Here is a 23,972-nt window from a genome sequence, read left to right on the forward strand (position 1 = left end):
TTTACTCCAACGGTGGCTTACGAAAGCGAGAAAGATACCCAAGTGAGAAGTATGCGTTACACCACATAACTGCCTGGGGTCTCCTCTGACCCCCCGCGCAGCGAGATCTCCGCACCCAGCGAATCCCCCCGCACCCAGCAAGGTCCCCACGCCGGGGGTGGACGGAGGCGCGCGCTGCGCGGAAACGCCCTTAGCACCGCCCCTCCCGGGGTCCGCCGCGGAGACAGACGAGGCGTCAGGTAGGAGGAGCCGAGCAGGGCAGCGGGGGTTAATTGCCGGAAGAGGAAACCTGTCCTAGGGCCGGGGGATAGCACCTAGCGGGCGATGGCGTCCGGCGCGAGCGCCCCGGGCTAGCGCGGGAGACGCTGCGGGGCCCCGGCGCGCCCGCTCGCGTCCCTTCTCGACCTTGTCGTTTGCCTGGCCGGGCCTGGGCTGCGATGGGGCCCCTTGGGCTGCTGGTCCTTGCAGTGCTGGCGTCGGAACGGGGAGTGGCAGGTGGAGCCGAGACCGTCTGGAACTCCAGCGAAGGTAAGGTCTGGGGCGCTTCGCTTCTGCAGCTCAAGGTTGGTTTTGCATTTGCAAGGGTCTTACAAGGTCAGAATTCGGCCAGGGGTCTGCTTCAGGAAGGGTTTCTGTTTGACGCTGGGCGGTGATTCAGAACCGGCACGAATGGGCCAGCGTCCTTTCCCACAAAAAGGAAGCTCCCATTGCTAAGGAGGTTACTGTCAACCTAATTTAGTCTGGGAAAATGGGAAGCGGATAAATGACTCCCTTTTCAGACACATTATCATCACCCTTTGGGGGCAGCCGTGTTTTGTGGCTTTAATTTAACCCACCAAAGCGTCCCTTTGCTCTCTGGACTGTGAAGCTTGGTGCAGAACTGAGGGGTTTGTGATTGCTAGTCCTCCAACTTGCAGCGGCTTTCTTACACTCCAAAGTCTAGATACTTTTCAAATTGGCTATGCTATACAGAGTTTGAGAGAGAAAGTGACTCTGGAACGGGATTTTAGACCTTAGGGCATCTGCTTGGTGAATGGGTCTTAGCAACAGTTAGTGGTTTGTTAATGTAAAACATAAAAAGCACTAATTGGGACAGCCTGATAATCATGCGCTTTTCTGAAAGCTACTTAATAACCACATTCTTATGTATTGGGCCTAAGAGACTAGTTGCAGTCCTGAAACAGTATTTTCTGAATAACGTGATTGTGTTCCTAAATGCTCATCTTTGAAAAGGTCTTGTGCAAACTGAATCCTAGAATCCTTGCATAGAACTAGAACTAAAGTTGCAAAGGGCAGTTATATTTTTGCAGGGGAAAAAAAAAAAGCATTGTTTGTAACAGGGAACTAACAGTCACTGAGTGCATCATGTGCCAGGTGCTTTCCATGTGCAGTTGTTATTTTTCCCTCCTCAGAGGATGAAGCTGAGGTGAAGACTGATGTTCACTATATACAAGTGAACAGCCTATAGGGCCCCGAGTAGGATTGGAAGTCAGATGCCTCTCCCTGCAAATTTCATGGTCCTTCCACTTCAACAAAGCTGTCTTCCCGTAAGAATATCTTGCATAGTGTGGTGCTTTATACTTAACCCTTCCCGTGAGCTCTCATTCCTCAAACTAGCCCTGTGAGGGAGGTAGAAGAGATATTATCTCCATTTTAACAGGTGAGGAATTTGAGAGACTGAGTTTGCATCTGATCTAGGCTGATCTAGGCTAGTCCCCAGAGTGAGGAGGGCTGGGATCCAGATCTTTTTACTTCTAGCATTTAGCATTTAATAATACCTAGACATTTTTACACAAAAGGTGAGAAATTTATGTCACACTTGGAGAAACTAAATTTTTGCAGGCACTGTTTCTTGCCTCTTTTCTGTGATTGCAGCACTGATATTTCCTAAAAAGCATTCTTCTTTTTGTTTTGCATTACTATTGTTGGTCTCTGTGCAGCAGAGGGACAATATGTGGGAACCTAACTATTGAGTGATAATAAAAGATGATATTCTCCACATCTGTAAAACAAAAATCAGGATGGCAGTTAAGAAGGACTCAGTTAAAGGCTTGCATCATCCTCCTGGAAAATGGCTGAATGATTGTTTGAGAGTTGTGATAGCTGTAAAAACTGAAGAAATTGAGCAACTGTTGTAATTTAGGAGGATTCACTCATCCATAGGATGAGCTCATTTGCGCAACTGTAGAGGTGGCTTGAAAGCTTTGAAGGTGTTTTGAGTTCCTAGAATGCCCAAGGAAGATACAGGGCACGGGAGATGAATCGTACATTTAATCAGTTTTCCCTTCCCTTGGAGTCGCATTTCTCTGCTACATTTAAAATTTTTCATCATTATTTTAGATTATATTCAGTACCTCAAGTGGGATTACATAGTAATTCGAGTTGGGTAGTGTGTCATTTGGGTCTTGTCATGTGTGTGTTATTGCTGTTGTTTCAAGTAAGGTGCCTGGACCTTATAATTAGTTGTTCAGGGAGTATGTTCTTTTTTGTTTGTTTTCTTTCAGTTTTAAGGGCTAATGGAAATTAATAAGAAGATAAAAATGAGAAATTGGGAAGGCCAGTTGAATGCTCAAATAGCTGAAACAGTTTTGTTTTTCATATTCCATCTGAAGAGAATTATGAAGACTAAGCTTTGACAGATCTCTCCTGGAATTTGGTTGTTGCTTTAAAGCACAAACAATGGAGGAATATTTGAGGCAAATTTTACAAAAGTAGTAGAAAAGGAAGAGTTGGAGATTTTTAAGTTTGTAAGTTTAGGAGAGAAAAAGGGAAGATTTGAATTGGGCAGTTCTTTTTAGAGTGGAATTACTAGAAAGAAAATGTGAATCTGGGTAGGAATGGAAGATGGATATGAAAAATAGAAAAGAACCCTTTGCTGTTGGTCAGATGGCAAAGACTATTTTTGGTGGACAAAGGAGAGCCATGGTTTTTTAGAGGAAAGCTGTAGTGCTTGGTATGCCCTTGATATTAGCTCTTTGCTCTGTAATATCATTAGATCTGCTGTTCTTTTTTCCTCCCACTCTCAAGTCATAAGATCCAATTATGCCTCATAAAATGTTTCTAATGAATCTTTTTCCAGATGTCTTAGAGGTGAGGTTTAGCTCTGTTAATTCTTTAGTATATATTTTAGCTATGTGTCTTCCTTTGCCAAGTCCGTTTTTATGAGTAGAAATTAAATGAAGCTTCTGCACACTGTATTGCTAAAGTTGTCTTAACCTTCAGTATTTTTTCACAGTAACTTCTGTGGAAGTTTCTTACTCATCTTGATGCTTATGATGTATTATTGGGCATTATTATGAGTGCCCTATACATGTTAGTTCCTTTCTTCCCACTAGTTTATTTGTAGGGCCATACCGAATACCTAGCCCCCCGCACCCCCCTTTTTTTTAAATGAGGTTGTGAGCTCTGAAGCACTGGATAGCTAATGGAAGTTAATAATGATACTTTATTTTCTCTCACTGGGCTGTTTTTAAAGTTCTTTCACATTTGTTTTGGGCCTTACAGCAGCCAAGTGAAGTACACAGCACAGTTACCTTCAACTTATGAGAGAACTGGGGCTCAGAGGAAATAAATCATTTGTCTGAGGTCACATACTTAGTTCAGCCATCACTCAACATTCATTCATTGTGTGCCAACTAGGTGCCTGATACTGGAGTAGGCTCTGAATGGCGAATAAGACAAACGTCAGATGAGACATCCTGCACAGCCAGCAGTCAGACCACAACTGGTTTGGTTAAATACATGATCTTCTATAAGAACTGTAAAATGGCTATAATTGCTGCCCAAGTGTTTTAGCACATAAATTAAATTAAAGGTAACTAAGAATAGGAAGAAAATATTTATCCTTTCCCTATCCATCAAACATTGTGTTAGGAACTCTCAAACCTGGCTAACCCTAACCCTAAACCTGGCTGAACCTTTAAAAAAAAAGTATTTTGTTTAGAGACAACTAGAAATCAAAATAGAAAAAGTAAAATTTACAACAGCATCAAGAAACATCATATATTTAGGGATAATTGTAATGGGATCTGTAAAGACCTTTTCGGAAAACTGTATAACATTTAAGAGATGAATTAATCGTACTATTAGTTAATCAAATTTAGGTTGATTTTAGACTTAAATGTGAGAGATAAAACAGATAAACTTCTCTAGAAGTTAGCATAGGGGAATACACCTTTATGATCTTCGCATATTTTGGTAAAGATTTCTTTAAAATGACACAAAAGCTTGAGAAATTGGACCCCTTTAAAATGAAAATTTCTGTTAAACTAAAGGTAACAATAAGAGGGTGAAAAAGTAAGCTACAGAAGTGGGAGAAGATATTTGTAATACATATATTGGACAAAGTACTCATATCTACCGTATGTAAAGAACTAAATTTCAATAAGAAAAAGACAATCCAGTTTTTAAAAAAGCAGACAAAAGACCCTTCCACAAAGAGGCAAATAGCAAATAAGCAAAACAAAATGTTCTTAACATCATTAGTAGTTAGGGCAATGCAAATTAAAATTATAGCAAGATCCCTCTACAGACCTAGCAGAGAAACCAAATGTTGGCGAGAATGTGGGACAACTGGAATATTCACCCCACAATTGGTGGGAGTGTATATTGGTAAAACCATGTTGGATAACTGTTTGGCAGAATCGACTAAAGCTGAACATAAGTATTTCCTGTTCCCTTATAAAATCTATTCTTAGGTTATGCCTGATAGAAATGTCTACATATGTCCACTAAAGACTTGTACAAAAAGTATTTAGAGTTTGAAGCTCACAATTATGATGCTGATTGAAAAAAGCCAGACACAAATTCATGCTGTATGATTCTACAAAGGGCCTTCTGAGATGCTAGAATGCTCTTTCTGGACGTGGGTGATGGTTTCATGTGTGTAAACCTCTCTGTATGCATGTTACCTTAATATTTGTTTTTGGTTTTTTTAAATGATATCTTGGGACTCTGCCTTCAGGAATTCTGATGTAATTGGTCTGGAGAAACCCCAAACAGCAGTATATTTTTAAAAATCACCTCCAGATGATTATGATGTTCAGCCAGAGTGGATAACCACTGTACTGCAATTCTTTCTAAGAACACCTTACGCTATACAAAATGTGTAAAGAAAAGAGAAATTACTTAAAATATACCTTAAAATGTAAAAATTACTTAAAATTACTTAAAAATCAACTTTTTCTTCATTTTTTGTCTTTAGAGATTCTATATTACCCAGATAAATATTACCATTTCACGGGAAAAACAAAACAAGCAGCAGAAGTGTTAAGAGAGTGTCCTAGTTTTGTCTAGGGTATGTCCCTGTTTTATAAGCTTCATATGTAGAGTTAAGGTAGAACCTGTGTTTTAAGAGCCATTAAAGATGGAGATTTTTTCCAAATTGTACAATTCTTTCTAAGGACACCTCATTATTACTATAGAAAATTTGAAAAAGAAGGAAATATGTAAAGAAAAGAAAAATCACTTAAAATATACTCCCAGAGATACATACTTTTGATATTCCTATTTATTTTGTCAACTCACCAGTTTTATTTTTTTTTAATAATACTTTTTTTTTTTTTTGGCCCAAAGATTTGTTTTATTGGATTCAACATTGCATCCAGAAAGGCTGTTTATTCAGATAAAACAGTTCCAGACTTTCATGTTCACAAGAAGTTCCCCCAAGAGTCTTCTGGATTAATCACATGCATGGGCTATGAGAAACTTTAGAGTCTCCTTCCTCCTCTTACTGTAATCAATTAGATCAAGGATACAGCCACATTCCATGTGACCTCAAATGCTGTAGATAGTTGGCACCGTGGAAAAGTTAATTACAATCACTGAAACAATGTGGCATTTCATTTTGCAACCATGAATCATTCTTTGTCTGAGCTAGTCTCCTGAGATTCATTTTCATAGTAAACTAATCTTTAGCGACAGTGACACATTTTACAGATAGTGTCCTTGGAGCTGTGCCTAACCTGTTGCTATAGAAAGTTTGGTAGAAATCTTGGTGACAATAATCTTCACTTTACAAAAACTGGCATAAAAATTAAATATGTATCTTCTTACAAAAGAAGATTTGACCAGTATTTCACATCTAGAATAACTGAATGCTTGAAAATAACCTATATAATTAAATTGATTGTAATAGGACCTACAGGTTTATGAGGTGGGAGAAACCTCTTCTGCCTAACAGGTTAACTTATATTTGTTTATGAAGTAGTCAGAATTCTCCAGAGAAACTGAACTGACAGGATATATGTAAATATATATATGTATGTAAATATATGTGTATAAATATATATATATATAAATATTATGAGATTTATTATAGGAATTGGCTCACAAGACTGTGGAGATTGTCAAGTCCAAATTCAGGCTGTAGGTTTTGAACTCTGATGAAGGTTTTAATGGACTTCCCAGGAGAAGCTGGCTGACAAAGGTAGAGATGGAAATTCTTCTTCTGACTGCAGAAATCATTAGTTCTCCCTTGAAGGCCTTCAGTTGATTGGATGAGACTTCTCTCATTGCTAAGGGCAATTTCCTTTGTTGGTTGTAGGTGTAATCAGCTGCAGATGCAATCAACTGTCTAATGATTTAAATCCACAAAATACCCTCACGGTAATAATCAGGCCAGTGCTTGCTTAACGAAACTGAACACCATAACCTAGTCAGGTTGACACATGAATTTAACCATCACAACGTGTTTGTAAATTAACCACACTTACACTTTTAAGGTAGTTTTTGAAAGGTCATAATGTAAGGAAAGGTCCTTGGTCTGTTAGGTTTAACTGTCAAATATTCTGAATATTCTTAAAATGCTCTTAAATGCAACACATTTCTCTAAGAATATTCTTCACCAAAAAGTGTTATGAAAAGTATGAAGACTTAAAATATTATGAAAGATACATGGATGAATCAAAGCAAGAGATGTTATAAGAGCAAACCTAGTGATGCCCCTTTTTTGTAAGCAAAATAACTTCCCATTCAGTATCATATACAAAGCATCTCTTAAGAATGTTCCCAGTTTGTATTTTTGACCTTGTATGACTAGCCCTCCTATTACTTATTTGAAGTGTATTTGGATTTTTCTCTACTAATATGAAGAACAAGCTATTGGACATGAGATTGTATTGGGTCTTCCTTAGGCCAAGAAGAAAACTTTTATATTTGAAGAAGAAAAATGAGTCCTTTAAATAGCAGGGGAGAAATGTGTGAAGGAGGTCATTTTTACCTCTCTTCTCCTCATATAGCTACACAAAGCTGCAGGAATGTGGTTTACTCGCAAATCTATGGGTAGGGAGTTTAATATCTATGGGAAGGGTTGGAGGGTGGGAGATGTAGTTGTATTAACTTCTGTTTCCTGATACATGTTATTAGGAAAAAGCTTATAGGTCATATTATCTATGATATTTTTGTATCAAAATTATGCTCTCCTAAAGACCTCCGTCTGTTTAACTTTGTACACAGCACTTAGAGCAGGGGCATCAAGATGTCCCTGATGAAGAATCACATATAAAATCTGTGGATAAACCACCTAAGTCTCATGCAAGGCAGTAACATTTAAAGTATAAAACAAGGATTTTAACATGATCACTGAAAGGAAACTGTGCCATTTGGAGACAGCTGTGGCTTTATGTAAAAGTATGTTATGTGCAAAATAAGTCTGTCTCATTTTGCTGACACTAATCCTCTGCAAAACCTGCAGATATAAAAGTTAAGGAGTAAATTATAGCAATAATAAAGTTAACCTGGTAGAGACCAAAATGGCATATGCAGCAGAGAAAAAAAGCAAACAGAAATAGTTCATGCGGTTATAATTGCTACAATTTCATTGTCAATTTAAGTAAAATAATTCAAACTGCTGCAATTAACACACACATAGAATTCAAAGGATGTTGGCTGACCTTGCACAAAACACACTGTGGAATTAGCCCTTCTCCAAAAAATTAACCTTCATAAATCATTTGCATCCAGAGGATGCCTGGCTTCATGCTCTGTGAAGATTAGCACAGAAAAAGCAAGATGCCTAAATGAGAATGCCCATCAACAGCAAGCACTGTCTCCTGGTTTATTTCATCCATATGAATGCACAGAGATTGACTGTGTTACATTCACAAAGTCCTTAGCTGAAGGTGGAATTTTGCTTTTCTGCATGGGTGCCCCTGTGCAGTTTAGAATGAGCTCGTCAGTAAGGACTACAGGCTGCTTATATTGCTGAAAAGTGAGTCTGATTCAGGTTGACAGAGATTCTGCTTTTACTTGACTGCATGGGGCCCAAGACCTTCTTGTCTGTGGTTTATATCTGGATAAAGTGGTCTCTCCACAATCACGTCAGAGCGTGGTAGCCTCAAATTGTTATTTGAGATGCAGGGAAAATGTGTCCAGTGCTTCTCCAGTTACCTGATGAAGACTTCAACATTTGAAAGTGACTAAGAATGTAGATAGCTCCCTCTAGGCTGAATTAAATTCTGCCTTGGTTTTTATGTAAACTCCTGGCACAAAGGGTCCAAAAGAGCAAAGGAGGAGAGATCCCATCCTGACCTGTCTCCTGGGAGGCAAACTCCTTGGTCAGAGATAATAATACATTTTTATATTCATGGTCCTGTATTTCCTTACTGTCTTTCTAAAGCAGTTTTGATTCTCCAAGTATTCTTAGAGTTGTAATGCACCCTCATCTCTGGGTGATAGGTTAAGGGGGGAAGTTAAGAAAAGTTTAACACTAAGGCATCTCTAATTGATAGTTTCAGTCTTCCAGGGCTTTTATTGGTTCTGTGTAGTGTTTTGATTCAAGGCCTGTGTCTTGGCAGATAGATGTGAGAATTATCAGAACATTTTCTAATCCATACTGAAGGGTAAATTTAAGTGACAATTGTAGAAGTTTTGGGTAGACTTAAAGAATTCTCTTGTGCCCATTTTGGTCATGATAACTGACAGCCAGAGTGGCTAGTCCATAAGTGCTCAGTAAATATGTGCTGAAGAGAGAAAAGTGGGAAAAATAGGGAAAAACTGAAAGTGTGTACTAGAGAAGGCAGCATGGTAAAAGAATTGAGTGTCTTGGATATTTAAAGGATGGAAATCCAACAAATTCCTAGGAAAACAGACTAGAATTTGTGGATATTTTAAGGTTTGAAGATGGAGGATAGATGGGACCAAAAATAAAGTGAAACATTTTTAGGGCTCTTTACTAAGATCCATTTAGTTTTATGTATCATTTTGTTTCCTAATAAAATAATTTTATTGATGGGGAGGCCTGGAAAATGTAGAAAATGGTAGTCTTGTTTCCCTTAATAAAAAAAATTTCCCCAAATTTTCACCTGTACTCTGACTGGGATTTTTGGTTTTGTTTCATAGAAACTGGAAAATATCTTTCTGGTTATATAAATCGAAGGAAACATACCATCTTCATTTGTCATCATCAAAACTATTAAAATTTTTGTTTGAGTTTTTAGAAATTAAATTGTAACTACCTATTTTCCCTCCATCATCAGTTTTTAAAAACATTAAATTAAGTTATGAAGATAATATAATAGCATCATAGAGTTTGGGGAAAGTTGTAAGGATAATATTATCTTAGTCCTAGTACTGTTTATATGTTCTGTCTGGTTTTTCCTCCACATCTTAACCATTCTTGATAGTCTTTTTTTTTTCCCCCTTCCCTAATGGTCCAGATGGAGTATTTATGTTTTGCTTTGTTGTTTGTTTTTTTTTTAAAAGCATTGAAAATTGGCTTTCTTGGGAAATGATACATAAGAACACATTATTAAGTTACTTAGTGTCTAGAGTGGTTTCTTTTACCACTCACTGACTCTAATTTCTTTCTAAAATAAAACATGATAGTTCTATTTTGGGACTTGGGGTAAATTATAGTCTTTTCTTCATCAACTCCTTTCATCTCTGTTAAATTTGAATATTTTTTTTTCCTCCAATTTTAGGTTTGAACTCCTGAGAGTGCTTATGTAATACTTCAGAATTCTGCTTTTTATGCAGTGATATGCTGACTATAGGATAGGGGGTTGGGGGTTGGGGGGAATCCAGGACCCCACAAAAGTAAAAGCAGCCTAATTTAGTGGATTTAAGAATTAGGTTGGGAAAAGAAAGAACTGGTATGCAGGTGGGGAGAAAGGCATTCTGAGAACCAGGACTAGAAATAGTGAGTTAAATATAGTCAGACCATGGAGGCAAGTAGACAGAAGGGAGGGGCCTAGATGCCGTGTTGGAAAAGTCTTGTTGTAGTCCATCTTTATGTGGGCTCTGAAATTGAATCCTTAAACATGTTTTTTTTTTCCTACGTTTCCTTTTCCATAATGCCTGTGGCTCACACATTGTATGTGAAGCACCTGGGTGGGAACTCGACAAATATTTTTGCCAGTGCTTACACACCCCTGTAGTTACGTAATACAATCCCCGTTTGGCAGATGAGGAAATTGAGGCTTAAGGGATTTAAGTAACTTGCCCCAAGTCACACAGCTAGTAAACCGTGGGATGAAATTGAAGCCACCTCTGTCTCTCCAGGCTGACTTCAGAATGTCACTGGATGGTACCATTCTCTAATACCAGCACATTCATATTCCTGGTGTTCCTTCAGGGTTGTGAGTCCTTAAATTCAGAGACTGTTCTGAGTAGATTTGTTATCACTGCTATCAGATGGGGAATTTTTCTGGCCTCAGGAGCTAAGCACCTTGAGGAACCTTACCATTTTAAGTGTTGTTCATATCTTTTGAAAATACTGGCTGAGTGGTGGAGTGTGGGTTGCTTTACCTAAATAAACTTCATTGTCTTCATCTGTGAAATAGGGGCAAATAAAAATATTTACTTATAAGGTTTTATCTGAGGATTAAATTAACATGGATGTGTATGTGTGTGATTTCTATAAATTGATATTAGAGGTATAAATGTTATAATGAAAAGTCTTTCTCTTTGTAGGTCTTCTTGAATTTTCTTTGGGGAAATTTAGGTACTTCAAGCTCAACAGGTCCTTTACAGAGGAAGCAGTTCTGCACGATATTTCAAGCAATGCAACTTTTCTTATTTTCCAAATACACTCACAGTATCAGAACACCACAGTTTCTTTTCCTAAGGTATGTACAAAGGATTATTTTAATAAAAAACATTTCCTTATTTTAGGGTCTTGTATGTTGTGTAAGCTTTAGAATAAAAAAAAAAATAATTAAGGTGGGGTCCTGTCAAACTAGTGCTTGAGACTGGCTGAGAGATCCAGGGCCTTCCTCCAGCGTGGCAGCCTCTGCCTTAAATAGGGGGTGATGGAATGCTGAGTTTGGGGGGACGGTGCCCTGTGCCAGATGCTTCCTCCTTGCAGTTAGGCTTTCCTTGTGATTTTCACCTGTTGTTTTACTTCCTCTAAAATGTATCTGAGAATACATTTTAATCGATTTCTGTTGTTGTTCAGTAATTTAGTGTTGAAGTTTACTAAGTTCCCCAAAAGATCAGCTTAATTCTTTTGGCGTCTCTTATGGAAACAAAAGAATTATAAGGCTCAATTCATCCAACCTGGTGTTATGCTCCCTGTGGTATTAAGGACTCTGTCACAGAGGTCCGGACTAAACCCTTAACTTCAGCCTCAGCTCGGAAAGTTCTAAATATTTCCTGGTTTAGCTTTAGCTATTAAGCGTCTACCATTTATGTTTACGTTTTACGAATATATTTTTATTTAGCCTAATGAGCCCTTAGACTAATACGTGTATTTTACTCTTTATGAAGTTATGCTTTTTATTTGTCATATGCCTATCTTATTATAATATTCTGGAATTTGATAAATAAACCTGTCTTAACCCAATTTATCTATGATTTTATGGGCATTGGTGATAATATCTTTCAAGCTAAGTATCTTAGTTTGCCAGGGCTGCTATAACAGATACCTCAGTTTCATTGGCTTAAACAACGGGAATTTGTCTTACAGTTTTGGAGGCTATAAATCCAAAATCAAGGTGTGGGCAGCCTGTACTTTCTCTGAATTCTGTAACGTTCTGGTGGTGGCTTGCTGGCACTCAGTCCCTACCACTGTCACATGGTGATCTGTCTCCTATCTCCTCTGGCTTCTACTGCTGTACCCAGATTTCCTCTGCTTATAAGGACTCTGGTCATATTGGATTAAAGCCCACCCTGCTTCAGTTTGGCCTCATCTTAAAAGAATCTTCAAAGATCCCATTTACAAATGAGTTCACAACCACAGATCTGGGAGTTAGGACTAGAATTGTCTTGTGGAGGACATGATTCAGTCTCTCAACGCTAAATATATATATATTTATTCCTGCCTTCCTGTCCCTACCTTGGAGGTTTTGAAGTAGTGCATTAGTTAATAGAGTAGTAGAAGAGTTTGACCAAGGAAAAGGGGAAGGTATAATTGTGTTAATTGTAAGAGTTAACAGTGTCTTAGGACCAAGACATTGATTTTGCCTGAGTTCACTGCAGCCTGGGCAGGAAGCAAAGCATTCTTAAACTTCATAGCTTTCTTGGAAAGGAAGAAGCATGTCTTCCTCAGGGGAGAACAAGTTTTTTTCTGGCACTAAATTGAAAAGGAAACTTCCTATTCAGGCCCTCACATATGAGACATGGTAAGATGGCACATGATGATTTCCTTCCTAATAACATGACAGCAAGGATAACATTTGAATGAAAAGAGGGAAGGTATGGAAAAAAGGCCCTTTATGTATTGACTGCCTACTGTGTGCTAGGTCAGTGGATCTTAAGCTTCTGGGGCCAGAACTTTGAGACTTTTCAAATCTGAGGGCTGTCTGCCTGGCAAAATGTATGGGTTTATAGGTATAATTTCATGGGCACCCCCTGAAAGCTCAGTGGACCTTCAGGCCCCTGGTTAGGAGCCCTTGCATTTGGTTTTCCTTATAGCTAATTCATTTCTCACAACAGGTCAACAAGGTAATTGTAATATCTGTTTTTATACCTGAGGGACTGGAGCATTAATAAAGAGACACTGACATAAGTGGCAAAAAAGGCCTGGATGAATGCATCTTGGGCCTCAATTTCCATATAGAGGATTTTAGTTATCCTTAATTATAATAGTGTTTCTCTTTCCTGGGCTGCCTCTAGTTTCCACTGTATTTATACCATGAAGAAGATGATGACCGGAATTGCAAGTTGCTCTAGAAGTAGAGGTCTGTGTAAGGAGATTGTTTCTGTTTCTTGTCCCCTTCCTGATGAAGGGTGGCATTTTTTGGGGGGGTGGGGGGGAGGTTAGTTATCATGGAAGTTGGTTGTTTGAAGTATCAACTCTATAGTTCATTAATTAATATTTGGGTTTTGCCTTATGCTTGTCAAATTGAAACCTGTCTGGCACTTTCTTCTTCCCATTTCTTTAGATTTAAGAGGATGCCCTGAACCCATTACCTTTTAGCTTAGCATTTTATTATTCAGAAGGTTTCCAAGCAGATGGGGAGGCAGGGTGTAGAGTGGAAGGGTGAGAAGGATTACAAAGAGGCACCAGGAAACTTGTGGATGATCTTTATGTTCACTCTCTTCATTGTGGTGATGGTTTTACCATTGTCTACAAATGTCAAAATTTATCAGTAATATACTTTTATGTACAATTATGTGTCAATTATAACTCAAGAAGAAAAAACTTTCAAAACACTGTGAGCTCCATTGGGCCAGAGTTCATATTTTCATCTTGGTAGTCACAGTACTTGACATAGTAAATCTTAATTTGGTTGAATTGAAAAGCCTGGGAATATTACTGTGAATAAATCTCCTATTCCTGATCAAAGATTGTTTTTAATTATCTAAGGAAGGTCTGCTTTTTTTCCCTTTTTATTTTGAGATATAGAATAGGAATGCATACAAGATAATTCTGGAATTTAAATATTTTGCTCAACCCCATTCATGATGCCTCTATTTTTTTTGCTAATTGCAGGATCTCCTTCCCAGTAACTCAGCAACAGGCACAGACAAAGGACTGGTTTCCCTTCTTAGACCAGAGCAGAGTATGTGTACTTGGTACTTGGAGGCTTCAGATGCTAAACCTGTCCAAACTGTGGCTGTTCCACTCTCCTACACAGAAAGGGGTAACTTTTCTGTTTTTACTCTATTACTCTCCACAAGAATACATCATATGGGGGCATGTTGATGAAAATTTCAGGGAAACTGTAATCCTATTAAAAGTGCTTATTGCAAGTATAATTTATTGCATTTGAAAGGTTTTAATAGCAAAGGAGCCAGAGAATTAGCACGATGATTGAAAGCCCCACTAGTGACTAAAGGAATATATTTATTCATTCAAAAAATATTAACGGGTCACACACTGATCAAGATGGCAGAATGAGATGCTTCAGGGCTCTTATACCCCGCACAGAAGCTTTGAACAACCAACAAGAACTGGGAGAAACATTTTTCTCAAAGCTCCAGAAAAAGTTAAAGGACTTAAGGAAGATGGGAAGCTCTGAATCAAGAAAAAGGCTACTTAAAAGTGGTAGGATTTCATAGGGCCCTGGCTGTCCCCTTCCCCATCCCTTACTGCCTCAGTGTGGAACCAGCTCATGCTCCCAGTGTAGATTCTTGGCCCTGGCTCCAGAGGAAGCAGAGTAACCCTGATATACATACTGTATGTCCAGCTTAGTCTGTCCGGTGGTGGCCAGAACATGCCCTGCATGTAGAAGGCAGTTCACAGAGTTCTCCTACTGAGGGATTGCTGGTTGTAGGACATACAGTGCAGTGACTGGGACTGTGAGGAAACTGTCTACTAGGGAAGCAGGGATAGTTGGAACTGTGTAAATGGGGGAATTCCTAGGGCCGCAAATGCATGCCCAAGAAAGACACATGCACAGAAAGGATCAGGGAAACCCCTATGCTTTGGCCTGGAGTTCTTCTCTAAACTCACTGTATGGATAAGCTCTGAAGGGGAGAGCACTTCTGTAGGTCTATCTGTAAAGACTGGGAAAGGTGTTTTCCTTTCCTTTTTTTTTTTTTTTTTCTTTTTGTTTTTTTGTTAGCACCTTTCATTCAAGAAAAGCTCTGTCACAACATTAGTTGGATACAAGCTTGATAAACAGATACTTCAGAGTCTAAATTCCAATAATATATTTAAATATCAGGACATCCAGGTTTCAAAAAAAGGTCACAAAAATACAAAGCAACAGGATGTGATGGCCTAGGCAAAGGAGAAGATTAAAGCATTAGAAGCCATCAGTGAGGAGGAACAGATCTGGGACATTCTGACAAAGATTAAAAAAAAAAAAAAAAAAAGCCCTGTGCCCAAAGAGTTAAAGGAAAACATGGACAAAGAACTAAGTAAATTGGAAGTAGTAATAGAGAGATGGAAATTATGAAAAAGAACTAAACAGAGCTGAAGATCACAGAAACAGAAATTAAAAAATTCCCTAGAGGGGTTCAGTAGCAGATTAGAGCCAGCAGAAGAAAGAATCAGTGAACTGGAAAATAAGACACTGAAAATCATTCACTCTAAGGAACAGAAAGGAGAAAGAATGATGAAAAGTGAACAGAACCTGAGGGACCTGTGGGACACCATTAGGCATAACAATATATGCATTGTAGGAGTCCCAAAAGGGGAAGACAGAAAGGGGCAGAGGAAACAGTCAAAGAAAAAATGGCTGAAAACTTTCCAAATTTAATGAAAGACGTGAATATACACATCCAAGACGTTCAGTGAACTCCAAACAGGATAAACCCCAATAGACCCACAACAGGGCATATTATAATCAAACCGTCTGAAAATTCTGAAAGCCACGAGAGAGAAGCAGTGTGTCGTGTAGAGGGAGCCTCAGTAGTATTAAGTACCGGTTTCACATCAGAAACCATGGAGGCACGAAGGCAGTGGAATGACATATTTAAAGTGCTTAATGTAAACAGTTGCCAATCAAGAAGTCTATATTTAGCAAAACAGTCTTTCAAACATGAGGGCAGGATTAAAACATTCCCAGATAAACAATAGCTGAGGGAGTTTGTCACCACTAGACCAGCCCTGTAAGAGATGCTCAAGAGCGTGTTTTATGGGTCAAAAGGAAAAGACAATAGGCAATGGAACAAATCCGCAAGAAGAAATAAAGATCTCCAATGAGGGTAACAGCTTGAGTAATTATAAATGCCAGTTCTGTTGTGTTTTTGTTTTTTAACTCCACTTTTTACTGCTTACATGACTAAAAAGCAAATGCATAAAATGTAATGTCAAACAAGTGGTTTTGAACTCATAATATACAAACGTGATTTGTGACAGGAAGTACATAAAGGTGGGGTGGAGGGGTATAGGAACATAATGTATACTACTGAAGTTACATTGGTATCAAAGTAAATGAGATTTTTGTGGATTTATATGTTAAATTTAAGCCTCTTGGTTGCTACAAAGAAAATATGGGAGTGCATGCAGGCTCATAAAGGCAGAAACTACAGTACAGTTTGCTAGGAGTATATGGGAGGTGGAGGGCAAGTGGGGAATTAATGCATAATGGGTGTAGGGTTTCTGTTTGGGGAGATGGGAGTGTTTTAGTAATGGAAGGTGGTGAGGTACCACAGTATTGTGAATGTGATTGATTCCAGTGAATGGTATGCTTGGGAGTGGTTCATATAAGAAAGTTAAAGCATTAGAAACCATCAGTGAGGAGGAACAGATCTGGGACATTGCAACAAAGATTAAAAACAGAAAGGTCCTAAAAATGCTTGTTGTATGTATGTGTCCACAATTGAAAAGAAAATATGAAAAACATGAAAGTGTAACCAAAGAGAACTAAATGCAACACCTGATCCTAGATGAGATCTAACATGAGAGGAAAACAGGCCTAAAGGGACATTATTGGGACACATAAAAAATTGGAATATAGACTGTAAGCTTTACATCAATGTTAAATAGCTTGAACTTGGTGACTGCACTTAAGGTGGTTATATAAGGGAATATATATTCCTTATTCTGAGGAAATGTACATGACAGTGTTAAGTGTTCAAGGAGCATGATGTATACAGCCTACACTCAAGTGTTCAGAAAGTGGATAGACATACGGACAGATAGTTGGGTGAATGGATAAATTTAAGAATGATGTGACAAAATACTAAAATTGGTGGATCTATGTATGGGGAGATATAGAGGTATGCTGGAATTCTCTGTATGGGGTTTGTATTATTTTTATGAATGTCCAGTATGTTTGAAGGTGTTTCAACATAAAAAGTTTTAAAAAAATTTAAGATGCCCTTGGAAAAGCAGTAACAAAAAGGTAAGACAGTCCTTAATACTTTAGTTGATTATTCTAGGCAGAGGAAGCAGTGAGCTTATTAATGTTGGAAAGATGTGGAAGAAGGATGCTGTATTAGGAGAATGGAAGATAGTGGGTGTGGCTGGAACCAGAGTGGGCAGGGCCCTGTATATTTTTCGAGGTTTGCACTCTATTCTGAATGTCCTGAGGAAGCAAAGTTTTCAGCAGAGGAGTGATATGATCCATTTCATCTCTTAGAAAGCTAACTCTGGAATCAGGGTTGGGGTGAAATGGAGAAGGCATAGCAGAGTTGGCAGTCAGCATACCTTTGAAAGTGTGAGGAACTGAACAGAGGCGATGTGAGTGGATGGAGAAGAGGGGTCAGACTTGAGGTATTTGGAAGGTAGATTTGATAAGACACAATGACCAGGGGTTGTGGATTATAGGAGCAAGCAGAGGATGGCTAAGGTGACTCAGGTGAAGGCCAGTATCATCAGAAGTGATAGGTTAACAGGTGCAGGGATGGGGTTGTGGTGTTTGATGATGGTGGATGTTTAGGGGAGTAGGATGGGGTAGATAGGGACTTCAGCTCACTTCTTATTTTTGTGCATAAAGTTTTACTGGAACACAATACCTGTTTGTTTATATATCACCTATGGCTGCTTTCGTGCCACAGGGGCAGAGTTGAGTAGTAGAAACCATAGGGCCTGCACAGCCTAAAATATTTATTCTGGCTTTTTTACAGAAAAGTTTGCTGACCCCTGCGTCAGAGACCTTAAGCTCAGTTAACCTTACCTTTTTAACCTCAGATCATGAGATGGTAAAACATAGAACCGCTGATGAATATTTAACATTTTTATGGGACAGTCTTATAAGATTAAAGTTCTGTTTTTATGAGTATGATTTGCATATATAAGAATTCTTTGTTGAGTAATTTATCTATTTTTCATCCAGATCCTGTCCCTGGAGGCTGTAATTTGGAGTTTGATTTAGATATTGATCCCAACGTTTATCTGGAGTATAATTTCTTTGAAACAGTGATCAGATTTGCCCCAGCAAACCTGGGCTTTGCGAGGTATGTATATACCATCTCCTAAAACTGCTTTTAGAACATTCACGAATAGCTGTTGTGTAGAGTCAGTGAACTCAAACATGGTTCTCCTTAGTAATATTGAATTAGTTTAACTTTTTCTTTATTGTTATAATTTAAACATCGTTACAAATATTTGAGCTGTTATTTATTGTGAATATTTTCCTCTCCAGTCTTAAGAATGTTTTTTTATTTGGAGAGCCACATACTGATTCTCTATTATTGAACTTGGAGGTGCATCTTAGTTTCTGTAAAGAATTTTAAATACAGAAATTGTTGTGTAGCCCTGAAACACACTTACATTTCTGTGAGGATTTTATTATTTTAATTAAAATTCTGTCTTAGTTTCTACTTTAGTAGTAATGATAGCTAATATTCAACTAACATTTGAGTGCTCACTATGCATCTCCACGGTGCTGAGTGCTGTATGTTCTTTGCAATCTACTCTTCTTCCTGAGTGCTGTATGTTCTTTGTCATTTATCCTGACAACTTTATGAAGGTGGGGTGATTATTCTTATTTTATGGAGGGTTCCCAAAGATTATTGAGGTTAAGTGACTTGCCCACATGCACACAGTTAACAAATAGCAAAGTTGGAGTCTAGTTCTTACTGACCTCAGAATCAGATTATTAAACCACACTGCCTCTCAGAATACCTCAGAATACCAGTAATTGCCTTTGCAAATAAACTGTTAATTGGAATTGTTGCAAAAGTGTGGAATTAGAGCTTTTGGTTCCTTTTTATAGATGGGACTTGCACCACGAGACACTGATGTTCGGTTTTGTTGGTTGACTTTAGAGGCACAGACCCTCCACCATGTGACGTGGGGACAGGCCGGGACTCCAGGTGGAGGCTGCAGTATGATGTCTATCAGTATTACCTGCCTGAGAACGACCTCACGGAGAAGGTCTTGCTGAAACATCTGCAGAGGATGGCTGAGGTGCCTCAGGTGAAGGCCAATGCCATCAAGGTAAATATTGATTGTCATGATTGTAATGGCTAGATTGTGACACCTTGTAAGAGTTGAGAAAGGGAGAAGTTTCCAGGAGGTTTCTTTATTGTTTTCTTGGTCTTGCTGGGGTAAACACTTCATTCTCTTTTTCACCTTTATCATCTTGGGAGTCTTTGCTAGTGATATCCCAAAGTGATGTGGCCTCTGAGGAGATGCATTTAAATTATGTTAAGTCCTGATTGCAACCTTGTATTCTTGAGCTATGAATGGGAGAAGTTGGTAATTTTCTATGTATTGCCATAATTTTTAGATAAAATTTTTGGCAAGTAAAGGAATATATTTTGAGAAAAATTAACAGAAAACTCTTCAAGGATATGCATGTTAGCATTAATATTTGAACCCAAACTCTGACTCTCTAACTTGGAGTCAAATATTCTCTCAGGTTTTGAACCCTTGTAACCCTGTTTATCATGTAAACATGTGGACCACAGACCAGCAGCATTGGCATCACTGGAAGTTTGTTAGAATTGCTGACTCTTAGGCTCCAATTCAGACGTACAAATCAGAATTTGCATTTTCGTAAGACCCCTAGGTGATTCCTATGCACATTGAAGTTTGAGACTCACTGCTATAGATCATTTTTTGTGGGGGCAGCAGCATTTTATCTTTATATCTTGAAAGATGTCTGACAGTAGTATAACATACAAGGCCACTCTTCAGTCTGATGGTTGTTGAGTGGAGTTCTCAACTGCTCCCATTCTTTCTGAAAGGTTGATAGATCACTGGATTATGTAGAAAGAAATGATTGCAACGAGGCCTATGTGTTTAGCTCAAAGGGTTCAGTGTATTTCAGAGCAAGATCTCGTTTTGTTGTGGGGTCACCTAGGACGTCATTGCCCAATGCTAGCTGGGAGGCTTTTCTCTATTTCTCTGCCCACCTTTTGTTGAAAATGAAAAGTCTTGCTGGTGTTGATTAGTTTCTAGGAGTGGGTTGAATTTAATTTCTTTCTGAGAAACTCAACATATAAGAAAACTCATTCTCCCTTCTTACAAATTGAGGAACTGTTGGCAAATTTGTCAGTTGTCTTTTTAGATGTGAAACTTCTCAGAGCATTTTTATTCTCATAGAGAATATAAGAACTCATTGGAGGTAACTATTACACCAAATCCTTACTCGGAAAATTGGTAAAGGAAAGGAATATACCTACCTTTTTTTAAAGGAGGAAGTGTAAATCATTCTTAGCTGATGAGAGAAAGCTCTTTTTTACAGAATACCAGCTAATAAAGGTGAAAGGAATAGTTGAATTAGAAAATCACCGTTTTGCAACCCTCAATGAAATAATTCAGGTAAACATCATCAGTTGAAAGATTGGGGGGGGGGGGGTATGTTTCTTTGCAATTTTAATTGCAAAGGGAAAACTTTGTTTAGAGTGGAGTGATCTGATGGTCTTGACTTTATCCAAGTATTCAAAGTTAGCTTCCCCGATAGTGGGTCAACCTGCATTAAGTGCTCATTCTGTAATGCAGTTTGAAATAATCACCATCACTTATGGAGATTCTAATTTAAACAAAATTTTTACCAAATTCAGTCAAGTCAATTTCCTGTTTACAGGAATTATAGGGCAAAAAAGTTAGACAACTTGAGCAGAATCCATCAGATCTTCATTGTGAAATATTCTATAAGCAACTAACTTAATCTCTTCAAGTCATTACACTGTGTTTAATGTTTTCTTATAACAGAGCCTATTAGACCAAATAAGTGAGTATCCTATTTGAGATGTTAACAGACTTTTTCTATGTTGGCTCTATAGCCAGTAGTGATAGTTTAGCATTTATGGAACACTTACTATGTGCCAGGCATTGTGCTAAGTATTGAGGAAAGAGAAGTGAGCAAGATAACCATGTTTCCTGCCCTTAAACTTCAGCAGTAAAAAAAAAATTTAAAGGAGCATTTGTTCTGTCTTATTTTACTTGTCATTAACATTTAACACTACAAAAACTTCAGAAACATTTTGTCTAAGATATTGTTCATATTAGCACACAAACTGTATGGAATAGTCTTCTGACAAAGCTAAGTGGGTTGGTGTATATTTTCAATAAAAATGGTAGTTTAATGTAGTTTAGTATCACATGTAGGTGTGATTATAGTAAAATAGCTTATTTTTAAACTTTTAAAAAATCTAAACACTAATGATATGTTATTTTTGGCTTCAGGTGGTTACTCTAACAGCTAATGATAAGACACACATTTACTTCTCCTCCCTGCGGGGACAGGGTGTAATTTATAATGTCATTGTTTGGGACCCGTTACTAAATACATCTGCTGCTTATGTTCCTGCTCACACATATGCTTGCAGCTTTGAGGCAGTGGAAGGCAATTGTTCTTCCCCTGGTGAGTATATGAATTTAAACTTGGAAAAATTCTTTGCTTTTGCAGATCTATATCAACTAATAGGGAACTTAAGAATATTAAAAAATGCTTTAGTCTGTTTTTCATTGATTCATTCAACCACTATTTTTGGGCTGTTACATTATTCTACTCTCTGTTCTAGGCATTGGGGAGATAGTGAATAAAAGAGACCAATATCTGCCTCATGGAGCTTATATTCTAGTAGGGAAGATGAGACAATATAAATATATAAAATATATAATATGTGAGAAAGTGACAAGTGCTAAGAAGAAAAAATAAAATAGGAAAGGAAGATAAGTGGTGGTGAGAGAAAAATTTGAGATTGCACAGCCAGGGAAGTTTGGGCATAAACATTTTTTGCCATAAGTCCTTCTCAGTCATGTCCTTCTCACTGCTGTTACCATAAGGCATTTGTCCCATTGCTAGTGGTGCTAACTCTGATTAGGTGGGTAGTGGTGTCTTCTCCACTGTTAAGTAACTATGTTTCCTTTTACATTAAATACCTTTTGGGGAGCTACTTTTAGTGTAGGTAAATATTGTTTCTAAATCTCTCACTTGATAGCTTTAGCTGTAAAGAATAAAGTCTATTCCTTGTGTTTGAGCTGGGGCTTACGATTCCCTCTCCTCTGCTAGAGCCATACCCCACCCAGTCTTCTACTGCCATGCTTAACATCCTTGACAGATAAAATGCTAGAGACCTAGGCAGACAGAGGTTTTTTACTTGTGACTGATAGACTGAATCTTGTCTGGGTTCCTCTAGTCCCTTTCCCTTGAGCTCCGTCCTGACCTTCCTCACCCCTTTGCCCCAGACCCCTCTGAATCAGAAAGCAGCCTGGGCTCTATCTTTCCGTGCTAGGCTTAGTAGGAGAGATCTGATCCTATTGTTCTTTCCTATTCTCTGATTTTACTTGTGTAATTTTTTCTCTCCTTCCCTCATGGTACTATGATGGAGGTTCTAATTCCTCTCTGCTGTCTAATGTTATGGAGGAATACAATGTTGTGTGTCAGTTTTTATTGGGTAGCAAGACCTTGCTATCTCGGTGATTGTATTTGCTGGAAATGTCCACCAAATTTTCGTTTGAAAAAAAAAAAAAATCATGCCAGTGAACTCCATATTTTTGCTGTAAAGATTGAATCCTAGAATGATAATCATCTAGGAGTCTGAAAGAAGCAGAATGTAGGGTTTTTGTATTTGCTCAATCTTCTTTTGGGCTCTTTGTTCTCAGAAAAGCTGATGTGCAGTTGTTATATTATGGCTTGCAAATTCTTATATTCTATCTTGTGTTTCTTATTTAAATGTATGTCTTCATGGTATCTCATCTGAGTACTCATAAGCATTTTGATGTGTTCTGCTTTGGACCGGCTTGCAACATTTTTCACATTAGATTGTATAGGTGTTTTGGGTTTGTTTTTTAATTTGGGGATTATTATCTTGTGCTTGTCTCTGAAGAGGGTGGTGAATTTAGTGATCAAGTTTCCTCTTCAATAAACTGTGTCTTTGACTAGTCATGTTATTTATATTTGTCGTACCATTAAGATCCTGGGATTAGGGATTCTTTGGTATCATGAAATATGTTATTGTGCTTATTAGTTATGATGTAATGTTTTTTCCAAAGCAATATCTATAATTGGAAGACTGGTAGTAATTTGGTGCGTGGGGTGACATATAGTGTATACATGTTCTTCTGTTTAATGTATGTTTGGTTAAATTTTTTATTATGGAAAATTAGTGAACCCCATATACCAATTACCCAGCCTTAAAAATTTTTGATTCATGGCCATATCTTGTTTCAGCTATATTCCTACCTGCTTCTCTGCCTCCCCATCTTCTTTATCATTGAATTCCTTTAAAGCAAATTCTCTGGCATCATCATTTTACTCGTAAACATTATGTAGATAGATAGATAGATAAATAGATAGATATCTTAAAGATAAGTGCTGTTTTTAAAAAAAGATAACCAGTGTCATTAACACAATAAAAATATTGAAAATAATTCCTTAATAGCATATATCCAGCCAGTGTTTACTTTTCCCCAATGTTCTCAATTATTTTTCCTATTGTTGGAATCGGGTTTCAGATGAGATCCATATGTTGTATTTAGTTGATATGCCTCCTAAATCTCTTTTAATCTGTAATTCCTGCTCATCCCCTGCAGAAACAGCATTTTGTCTTAGGTGTGCTCTCCCTTCTCCCTCTCTATCTCTCTCTACCTTTCCCCTTCCCCTTGTCCCCTTTTCAAGAATATATTATAGTTATTTTTGTCCACCTCTATCAGTAAGCACATATTGTCTGTTTTCTCTTTTTGTTATACAGCAGTCATTGATATTCACTGCCTAGATAGATTAATTAATTCATTAAGGACA

General features: G+C 38.0%; 1 protein-coding gene across 2 annotated transcripts in view; it reads left to right on the top strand.

The window, feature by feature from the left end:
• Nucleotides 1-255: 255 nt before the first annotated feature.
• The window catches only part of TM7SF3 (transmembrane 7 superfamily member 3), a 31,704-nt gene continuing 7,987 nt past the window's right edge, over nt 256-23,972 (top strand). The window contains exons 1-6 of one of the 2 annotated variants that reach the window (XM_037847202.1): nt 256-528; nt 10,912-11,066; nt 13,874-14,024; nt 18,111-18,231; nt 19,045-19,216; nt 21,413-21,590. In XM_037847202.1, coding sequence (XP_037703130.1) covers nt 438-528; nt 10,912-11,066; nt 13,874-14,024; nt 18,111-18,231; nt 19,045-19,216; nt 21,413-21,590 — 868 coding nt within the window. In that variant the 5' untranslated portion in view covers nt 256-437. The remainder of the gene's footprint in view (nt 529-10,911; nt 11,067-13,873; nt 14,025-18,110; nt 18,232-19,044; nt 19,217-21,412; nt 21,591-23,972) is intronic. The other variant, XM_037847203.1, reaches the window with a different exon arrangement.

This window comes from Choloepus didactylus, chromosome 8, assembly GCF_015220235.1.
Source record: "Choloepus didactylus isolate mChoDid1 chromosome 8, mChoDid1.pri, whole genome shotgun sequence".
Taxonomy (NCBI): domain Eukaryota; kingdom Metazoa; phylum Chordata; class Mammalia; order Pilosa; family Megalonychidae; genus Choloepus; species Choloepus didactylus.